Source organism: Sphaerodactylus townsendi, linkage group LG02 (assembly GCF_021028975.2).
Source record: "Sphaerodactylus townsendi isolate TG3544 linkage group LG02, MPM_Stown_v2.3, whole genome shotgun sequence".
Taxonomy (NCBI): Eukaryota; Metazoa; Chordata; class Lepidosauria; order Squamata; family Sphaerodactylidae; genus Sphaerodactylus; species Sphaerodactylus townsendi.
Window position 1 is genome coordinate 140,925,593 of NC_059426.1, and position 10,726 is coordinate 140,936,318.

General features: G+C 50.6%; 1 protein-coding gene across 1 annotated transcript; it reads left to right on the forward strand.

Moving 5' to 3' along the window:
* The first annotated feature begins 1,548 nt into the window (after nt 1-1,548).
* PNN (pinin, desmosome associated protein) lies at nt 1,549-6,154 on the forward strand. Its single transcript, XM_048484620.1, has 3 exons — nt 1,549-1,937; nt 2,849-2,920; nt 5,935-6,154. The coding sequence occupies exons 1-3, from the start codon at nt 1,825-1,827 to the stop codon at nt 6,152-6,154; spliced, it is 405 nt and encodes a 134-aa protein (XP_048340577.1). The 5' UTR covers nt 1,549-1,824.
* The last annotated feature ends 4,572 nt before the right edge of the window (nt 6,155-10,726 follow it).

Here is a 10,726-nt window from a genome sequence, read left to right on the forward strand (position 1 = left end):
ATCATAGCTGTATTGCACTGAATTCCTATTTACCTGTTCAGTTCTCTCTTCTGAAGCTCTATCCCCATTATTAATATCATCTGGTATGAACTTGGTTCAGTTTCACCTATTGTTTTTTATCATACTTTAGAAAGACTGCTGTGTATCTTGAGTGCCATGTGGATAGAAAGTTTCTATGAAATTTTACTAATATTACCAGAGATGACCTTGTAGATCAGTTGCAATAGTATATAAACTTGACTGACATGCAGATGGCATTTTGGTGCCAAAGTTTGCTCTTCCTCTACCCAAGTAAATAATGTGCTACGTCTGGTAATGGGGCCTAAAAGCTGAGGACTGACTTACAGCCCAATCCAAATGGGGGAGTAGATTGGGGGTTGGGTACAGTGCCACAGTAGCACATCCACACTATTTCCAATTGAGTTTCAGGTGACACAGGGAGGGGAGAAAATCCCCCTGAAAATTCCATAGGGAGGACCAGCTTACACCATACTTTTGGTGGCGTAGGTCGACTGCAGTTGTAGCAGGCTTTCCTGGGCTGAAACTCCTTTGGGAGGCAACGGAAGTCAGCTCCTCCCTAGAATGCCAGCACAGGAATGACAGCGTGGAAGACCACTTCCTGGTTTCTGCACCACAGTGCCCTGCCACAATGGCATTTGTGCTATTATGTACAGTGCTGGTTGCACAGGCACCAGCACAACCATTCCACCACTTCCAAGATGGCTTCCACCACCACCCTTTGGACTACACAGTAACTGCTATTTATAAGCCTGAGACACCTTAAAGACAAATGAAACTGTATTCCAACATAAAACTCACTTCTTCAGAGGCAAACTTAAACTGGAATGAAATTGTGTTGGTTTGTAATATGCTACAAAACTCCTGTTTATTTTGGTTGAAACGGAGTAGCCCTCTGGAATTATTAATATTCACAGTTCATCTCATTCATATTGTTTTGAGCAAGTTGCGACGTGTTTTTAATATTTACTTACGAACTATGTAATTCAGAGGTTCTTAATAAAAAGCTAATGCACTGCACATACATAGCCTTCCTTCACACACACACATATATTTCTGCTTCAGAAATAAGGTCCACAGATTACTATTTCCAAGTGAGAATTAAATGCATCCTGAAAGAGTTTAGAGCACAGTATTTATTTATATTTATACTTTGTATTTATATCCCCCCAATCTCCCGAAGATCTCGAGGCTGCCGGTAGCTGGACTAAAGTAAAAAAAAATCCAAAAGCAAAGGTCGCTTTCTATTAAAAACTACCTAGATTTGCAATGCTCCCATTCGCTCGTGGCATTGAGCCTAGCCCTTCCACTCACACTTCAAGGCAGTTTATGACCCCAGGAGCGCGCGAAATCAAACAGGGCTGGTCATGTAATGGGGACGGAAGACAAAAAAAAAAAATCCACCTCCGCTGATTGGTTAGCTTGAAGGTCTCATTTACCCCTTGCTTGGCTGATTAGACATCAGTCCCATCTGCCGTTTGGTGATTGGCCAGACAAGCAAAGCCGGCGAATATCGAGTGGCTGAAAGCTACTTTACTCTGAAATATGAGAACGGACGATTGGCTCAGATAGAAGACGAAGATTGGATTATTTTGGTGCCATTTAAACGCAATAAGATAGTCTTTCGAGCAGCTGTTGGGTAAGACAGTTGTCACTCCGGACTAAAAGTGGCGATTGGTGGAGAGGTTGGCGAAGGCGCGTTACGTGTAGGCGGGACGATTCCCCATCCCTTGCTCCCACGGTTCCTCCGGCCTTGCTTTCTACTGGGTAGGCCGCGCTGTGGTGGTTGAGGCGGCGGCGGCGGGGATGGCGGTGGCTGTGCGTGCTCTGCAGGAGCAGCTTGAGAAGGCGAAAGAGAGTCTCAAGCACGTCGATGAGAATATCCGCAAACTCACCGGGCGAGATCCCAATGATGTGCGGTAAGGCTGAAGGGCGGGGAGGGGGAGAGAAAACTGGACACGAATGGAAATAGGCTTATTAACCGACAAAGGGGTCCCTTCGCAGCAGAGGCTCACTCGAGCTTTTATTGCAACTCGCAAACGGGGCGGGAGCCTCACATGCGTCCTTGAGGCGTAGTGTGGACAGTTCTGGCCCCAGAAATGGCCATCCGAGGCTTCTCAGGGGGGGAAAATGGGAGGGGTATTAGGAACGGCTAGCAATTTTCTTTGGAAGAATGAGGTCCAGAATGAGAGGTGGGTAGGCTGGGTGGAGAGCGTAGGCAGTGTGGTATCAGCGATTAGGATGCTGCCCTATGATCTTGAAAATCTGGATTCAGGTTCTCAATTTGCTATGAAACCTCGTTGGCTAAATTTCCACCAGCGTCTCGTTCTCCAACCGAATTATTTCGCAGAGTTATTGTGAATGGGGTGTCAGTCTCCAGGTGAGATTTGTGGATTTCCTGGAATTAAAGTTCATCTCCAGACTGCAGAGATCACTTCCCCTAAAGAAAATGGAGGTTTTGGAGGGTGAGCTTTGTAGCATTGTAGACAACTGAGGTTCCTGTACTCCCCTGAGTCTCCTAAAGGAGAGAAAGGGGGGATATAAATCCAAACTCTTCTTCTTCTTCCCCGATCTCAATCCCCATATCTCCAGCAGTTTCCAGACCTGGATCTTGCAACCCCTTGCTCCCCATCTCCTGCAATGGTAAACTGCTCCATACATCGCCTGTTGAGCTGCTAGAGATGGGGAGAATCCTCTTAAACTTAATTCTGCCCATGTGACTTGGGATGTGTAGTGGCTCCAAATGTGACGTCTCATGAAATGTTCTTTGGATGTACATGTATGTTTTGTTTTGCCTTTCTAATGGCTCTGTTTTTTTCTTATGTTCCAGTCCTGCTCAAGGTAGATTGCTTGCCCTCACAGGCCCTGGTGGAGGTAGGGGTCGTGGAAGTATATTGCTGAGGTAAGAATCTATATTCCAGTATATGGTATTGATTTTGTTTGGAGCTCTGGGCAGTTCTTATGCTGTGACACTCATTGTTTTCAGTTTGAGTTACTGGTGTAATGGTTAAGAACCAGTGGACTCTTATCTTGAGAACCGGGTTTGATCTCCACTCCTGCACATGAAGCCTGCAGTGTGACCCTAACCCGAAAGAAATAGGTATAAACATTGAGAGGCTAGAAATGGGGTCAAATCCTAATAGGATCTTAGAGATATAGGCTGCTTCTGCACGGAGGCGGAAGGGCTTGGGTCGGCGTAACTGACGCCGACTTAATTCGACGATTTGCCGATTTAGGACCAGTCTGCATTACGTGACGGTCCCAGAAAGAACTGAAAGATTCGGGCGCCACTGGATGCGCTGTCGCCCGGTGGACTTACCTGGTCTCCGGCCCTCCGGCGCGTCACCGGGGCCTGGGGACATGCCTCCCCTGCCCTGCGCGCCTGCTTCAGCGTCGCAGAGCAGGGGGGCGTGTCCCCAGGCCTCGGTGACGCGCCGGAGGGCCGGGGACAAGGTAAATGAAGGGGAGGGGGAAGCGCCAGGAAGGAAAGTGCGCTTCCAAGCGCACTCTGGAAATGCCGGCTTGGTGCCGCGACGGCGGCACACCTGCGCAGCAGCTGCACCCCCTGTGCAAATGGCTCCCTGGGGATGGCAAAAACGCCATACAACGCCCGTGTGGAAAGGGCCATAAAGAAGTGAGAGAGTGAATTAATGTGAAGTGAAAATCACCTCAGCAGATGTTGTCTCAGATTGTTTTATTTATTGTAAATTGTTTCTTGAAACCTTTAAGCTGAAGAACATATATAAATACAATTTTAATTTGTTAAATTTAACCGGAACCCTATGCTAGTAATTTCCTCAGCACCACATAGTTCTTTAAAACTGCTTTAGAGCTTGGACACACTACTTTAGGAGGAAATGAGAAGGGGTTTGGAATTAAATTCCTGGTGGTAGCAATATATAAATATGGAAATAAAGGGGTAAATGAACATTGTTTTGCAGCCATCATATTTAATGAAAAGGAATAAGAGGATGGTCAGTGTACTTTGATATGGGGTATGTCTTTCAAAAATAATATGATTGTGGTACACGGTGTCAAGATCATTTTCGAAGATGAGATTGCTATGAAGGTTGACTTAAACGTTTCTAGACAGATGTCTAGACATTTCTAGACAAATGTCTAAGATTGACTTAGACATTTCTAGACAAATGTTCTAGAAAAAATAAGAGACACTGGTTGCTTGCAAGGCAGGTAGATGTTCTAAATCTGCTTTTCAGGTAACTGTTCAGTGGCATGGTTGCTGCTCCCTCAGTGGTTTAGTCTAAAGCTGTTCTTTTCCTGTTCTCTTGCTTTGAGGATGGTGATTAGAAAAATGCCCGCACAGGAAAATGCCCGCATGATTTTGAGAAGGCTTGTATGACTGCAGGGAGGATTCCCTTTCCACACACTGAGGTCAATGGGTGTTATTTTCATCTGTGTCAAAGTCTCATCAGAAAAAAAATGTTGACTTAAAGGCTGAATATGAAATTGATACCAATCTATTACACTGAACTTTCTTGCTGCATTAGCTTTAGTCCCAGTTGAAGATGTGAGACGTATTTTGGTCAGCTTGTCGCACTATTCCAAATGAAGGCACCTATAACGAAGAGCTCATGTATTTCTTTTCTATGTATATTGAGGGTGCGGCTGGGAGACATCCTCAGTTTCCTATAAGAATGTGGAAGAATCATGATGCAGTCCTGGAACAGTCGCCAAAACTACAAACTGTTGTGGAGGGTTTCAAAATGCTCTTACAATCCCATCCAAAGGGGTACCCCAGATCCGCTGCTGGGAGCAGTGCGGGGCTACGCCAGTTATTTTGCCCTCCCCAGGGTACTGGCAGAGGGCTGCATCCACTGGTGGCAGCCACTGCAGCCCTCCCCAATGGCAAATCTAGGGGGCCAGAAGGGACATAGGATCCAGGAGGCACTTTCAAGTGTAACTTAGGGGTGTTGGCATTGGGCTGGTCCTCCCTGTAGCCCCTGCTTCTTCTGCAAGCCCCAACACTGCCCGCCTGTCTCTTCTGCCACCCCCTTCACTTGCCTGACATTTCTGCCGCTACCTACTGCTTGCCTGACGCTTCTGCTGCCTTTATGCTAGCCCAGCAGTTTCACACACACACACATACCCCGCTGGTCACCTGCCTCTTCATCTGCCACTTCTGCCGTGATTTCAAAGCTGTAAGAGTTGGTGCAGCTATTGGGGGGGAAGGGCAAGTGGAAGATAAACTTAATTACTTTACTGAAGGAGATTGGCTAATTTGCAATAAAGAATTGTATTTTTCCAAGTATTCAATGGTGATTTGTTGTCAGTTTTTATTTTGGTGTAATGTGTCTCTTTCATGTGTAAAAATTTTAATAGTAAATAATTCTGGTTTTAATTATTAGGGTTAAGTAATTGTTTTAAAGTTAGGTGGTCCTTTGTCGTGGTCACTGCATCTTATGTTTTAAATTCTTTTTAATTATATCACATTTTTAGAATTACTATTTTATTATATTTTTTCTGTGTGGGCATTTTTCCTGTGGACTTTTTTTCATGGAACCTTTGAGGATATTTGCCGATGCCGCTCGCCCCACAAAATTGCTGAGCATGCAACTGCCAGAACATATGACTGTAGCAACACCTGTGTGTTTCCCAGTTGAATAGAAACTGCTGATTTCAGTCTGGAAGACAGGCATATCTCTGTTGTGAGATGGTACTTTGTTCCTTGAAACATCATAGTGTCATAGAAGCTGCATAGGCAAATGCCTCTCAAGGTTGCCTGGGATAGCAGCTTCTCCCTTTAGATGAGGCAAACTGATCACCTGTTCTGATGCTTGTTGCCTGTGACACAGGTATTCATTTCTATAAAAAGTTACCGTATGTGGAGTCTTAGATGCTGAAGGCCTTCACTGTTCACTGATCTCATCAACACTTTGATATTCTGCTTCATTTCAGGCGTGGATTCTCGGATAGCGGAGGAGGACCTCCAGCCAAACAGAGGGATTTGGAAGGGGCGACCAATAGGTGGGTAATAAAGAGTGGATTTGAAACTAACTTGAAACTAACCTACGTTTGCCTGCTCGTTATCGATTCACAGAAGCTTACAGTATGCAAAAATACTCACACACAACAACAGGAAGCTATCCTAAACAATATACATTTAAAACCAAGTTAGCAAACAGCTAGGCCACCTTCCATCACCAAACTAATCCATTTCTTGGGGGAGCAGCTCTGCTATTTGTTGAAACAGTTTTTCCCTATTTCCTTCCTGGAAAAATATCTTTGAATAGAGCAGTAGTGGATAAGAACAGGTACACTCTAATCTGGAGGAACCGGGTTTAACTCCCCACTCTGCCACTTGAGCTGTGGAGGCTTCTCTGGAGAATTCAGATTAGCCTGTGCACTCCGGCACACGCCAGCTGGGTGATCTTGGGCTAGTAACAGTTCTTTGGAGCTCTCTCAGCCCCACCTACTTCACAGTGTGTTTGTTGTAGGGGGGGGGAATGGAGTTTGTCAGCCCGTTTGAGTCTCCTTACAAGATAGAAAGGGGGATATAAATCCAACTCTTCTTCTTGAATATATTGCGTAGGAATCTTGGTTGTTCCAACATCTTCCACAGGTACATGAAGATCAGTGGTTTGTAATGGAGGTTTTAATTTTTCTGTAATATGACAATCAGTTCAGTAGGCGAACTGATCCCTGTTTTCCCCATTTTAGGGCTGCCTTACACTTTTCAAATATCTGTTCAGAAATCAATATGTGAAATGTTTGAAAACCTTTCCATGTATAATTAATACAGAATTAGAAAAATAAGATTTATTTTCTGAATGCTGAGACCCAGTCCATCCATTTCTACTGCAGCCCTCTCTGCTACCTGAAAAACTGATCCCCAAAAGCTGCAAAATTTATACTTAGCACAGGAAGCTGTAGTCATCAGAGGAAATAGTGAATTTTGAAGCATCTGGTCACCCACATTGAATATGTAAGTCCCAGTAAGCAACTTGCTTATTAGATAGGATCAAAATATAGTTTACAACGTCATCTTGATGTTGGTAGAGAAAAATTGCCCGCCCCCCCCCCTTTTTTTTTTTAAAGAATACAATTGTGTTAGTCTATTGTAACAAAACAGAAGTTCAGGGCCAATTTGAAGACTAACTTTTTTTCCATAATAATCGAAATATAAATGTGGTTAAACAACTAAAAAATAGAAACAAAGCTTAGTTTAATTGAAATTCTGAATACAAAGAATGAGACAATAGTTTACATATTTATTCGTGAATACTAATATCCTACCTCATACCGAAGTCTCTAGGTGACTTCCACAAGGTTAAAAAGAAGAAAAAGAGTTGGATTGATATCCCCCCTTTCTCTCCTGTAGGAGACTCAAAGGGGCTTACAATCTCCTTGCCCTTCCCCCCTCACAACAAACACCCTGTGAGGTAGGTGGGGCTGAGAGAGCTGTGAGAAGCTGTGACTTTGCCCTGGTCTTTGCCTTTCGAACCTCCAAGGGGAGACTATTCCAGAGCAGAAAATATGCGCCCGCACCTCAGTGTTAGGCATTCATAGTGATACCTCGCCCCACACCACATACCTCTGCGAGGGGAAGTATCACTATGAATGCCTAACACTGTGAACTCAGTGCCTGGGCAGGTGTATATGGTTTGCACAAATAGTGTTCAATAAGGGAATACGTTAGTCAACTAAAGGTATTGTCTGGTGTACAATCACTGTTATTATTTTCTAAATGTTTTCTTGCATATCAAATTATAAACTACTTCTGTCCTCCAGTGCAATTATCACAATACTGCCACTTACGCAGTACTCTTTCTGCATAATATTTCCGCTATATATATTTTATTTCGCTTAATTTACATTTTTAAAATAATATGAGAAGTACATTTTCCATTTATTTTGACATTCTTGATTAGATCATTTATTAACCAAGCTGGTTAGTCTTGCCATTGTGGATATTTCCTTGATTTATTTTCCCAGTTTTGTAAGCTGGAGTATTCTTCCATCTACCTTTTTATTGCCAGTTCCATTCTAGCTGCAGTTTTCAAATATCAAAATAGTTCTTTAGAGTGTCTTTGGTAATCTACCTAAAACGTAGTCTTGGCCTTTGTTTTTCTGTGCGTATCGCTTTACAATATTTTTTCCCTTTCCTACATGTCCACCATATGTGGTAAAAGGAGCCATCTGCTTCTTTGCATCTCCAGCATGTCCCTTTGTAGTTCTTTCAGAGTGATGTACCAATGGCAGAACATCTTGTGCCAGTTTTCTCTGAAGGTTTGGCAAGCAGTGAATTTTATTGATTTTATAAATAAAGATTCTCATTGTTGGACAGATATCTCTTCCTCAAAGTTTTGCATCCATTTAATCATGTATTTTCACTTGTTCTGTTTCTGTATCGTATTTAGTAATATATCTGTTGTAGTAGATTTTATTGTGCTTCAAAATTTCTCTTTGAATTCTGTCAGTCCTTTTCCCTCCTGTTAAATTGATTTCCTTTCTTAGCCTTGAAACTAGCTGAAAATATGACTATTGAGTTTTTTCCCTTCATCAGTCATTCTTTGCCAAGATTTAGGTTTTTCCATGAACATTTATCATATCTTGACATGTTAAAGAGTCATAACATGCTTCAATGCATTAATCCCCAATTAATGGGGGTATTGGAGGACTTATTCTGCCCAGGTTCCCAGGGCAGGGGAGAACCTAGAATTTATCGGTTTCCTACCAGATTGGCCAATCACAAGGCTGGGACAGAGGCTGATGGGAATTGTAGTTCCTGAACATCTGGAGAGCCGCAGGTTCCCTACCCCTGCTCTAGTTGTAGCCCCAATTTTAATAGTCCATCTCTTATCATGTGATTATCCTTTAAGTCAATATTTCTTTCTTTCTTTATTTTATTTTATTAGGATCTCTTTATAACGCCTATCCTCAAGGGCTCTTAAGGCAGTGCATCGCATATTACAAAATGGGCGAATGTAAAATAGATGGCAAAACATTTAAAAGCAGCCATAAAATTTTTCAGTTCTATTCCGCAAGGCATATAAAAGCTTCAAAAATTTCTAAATTTAAGGTGGCGCTCCAGTTATCTCCAATAATATAAAGTTCCTCCCTCCTAATGGAAAAGGGAGTGGCATGGCTAGCCCCTATTAGGTGATTGTGGGGGGGGGGGGGGGAGGGGGGGGGGGGGGGGGGGGGAGGGGGGGGGGGGGGGGGGGGGGGGCGGGGGAGGGGGGGGGGGGGGCGGGGCGGGGGGGGGGGGGGGGTGGGGGGGGGGGGTGGTGGGGGGGGGGGGGGGTTTGTGGGGGTGGGGGGGGGGGGGGGGGGGGGGGGGGGGGGGGGGGGGGGGGTGGAGGGGGGGGGGGGGGGGGGGGGGGGGGGGTGGGGGGGGGGGGGGGTGGGGGGGGGGGGGGGTGGGGGGGGGGGGGGGTGGGGGGGGGGGGGGGTGGGGGGGGGGGGGGGTGGGGGGGGGGGGGGGTGGGGGGGGGGGGGGGTGGGGGGGGGGGGGGGTGGGGGGGGGGGGGGGTGGGGGGGGGGGGGGGTGGGGGGGGGGGGGGGTGGGGGGGGGGGGGGGTGGGGGGGGGGGGGGGTGGGGGGGGGGGGGGGTGGGGGGGGGGGGGGGTGGGGGGGGGGGGGGGTGGGGGGGGGGGGGGGTGGGGGGGGGGGGGGGTGGGGGGGGGGGGGGGTGGGGGGGGGGGGGGGTGGGGGGGGGGGGGGGTGGGGGGGGGGGGGGGTGGGGGGGGGGGGGGGTGGGGGGGGGGGGGGGTGGGGGGGGGGGGGGGTGGGGGGGGGGGGGGGTGGGGGGGGGGGGGGGTGGGGGGGGGGGGGGGTGGGGGGGGGGGGGGGTGGGGGGGGGGGGGGGTGGGGGGGGGGGGGGGTGGGGGGGGGGGGGGGTGGGGGGGGGGGGGGGTGGGGGGGGGGGGGGGTGGGGGGGGGGGGGGGTGGGGGGGGGGGGGGGTGGGGGGGGGGGGGGGTGGGGGGGGGGGGGGGTGGGGGGGGGGGGGGGTGGGGGGGGGGGGGGGTGGGGGGGGGGGGGGGTGGGGGGGGGGGGGGGTGGGGGGGGGGGGGGGTGGGGGGGGGGGGGGGTGGGGGGGGGGGGGGGTGGGGGGGGGGGGGGGTGGGGGGGGGGGGGGGTGGGGGGGGGGGGGGGTGGGGGGGGGGGGGGGTGGGGGGGGGGGGGGGTGGGGGGGGGGGGGGGTGGGGGGGGGGGGGGGTGGGGGGGGGGGGGGGTGGGGGGGGGGGGGGGTGGGGGGGGGGGGGGGTGGGGGGGGGGGGGGGTGGGGGGGGGGGGGGGTGGGGGGGGGGGGGGGTGGGGGGGGGGGGGGGTGGGGGGGGGGGGGGGTGGGGGGGGGGGGGGGTGGGGGGGGGGGGGGGTGGGGGGGGGGGGGGGTGGGGGGGGGGGGGGGTGGGGGGGGGGGGGGGTGGGGGGGGGGGGGGGTGGGGGGGGGGGGGGGTGGGGGGGGGGGGGGGTGGGGGGGGGGGGGGGTGGGGGGGGGGGGGGGTGGGGGGGGGGGGGGGTGGGGGGGGGGGGGGGTGGGGGGGGGGGGGGGTGGGGGGGGGGGGGGGTGGGGGGGGGGGGGGGTGGGGGGGGGGGGGGGTGGGGGGGGGGGGGGGTGGGGGGGGGGGGGGGTGGGGGGGGGGGGGGGTGGGGGGGGGGGGGGGTGGGGGGGGGGGGGGGTGGGGGGGGGGGGGGGTGGGGGGGGGGGGGGGTGGGGGGGGGGGGGGGTGGGGGGGGGGGGGG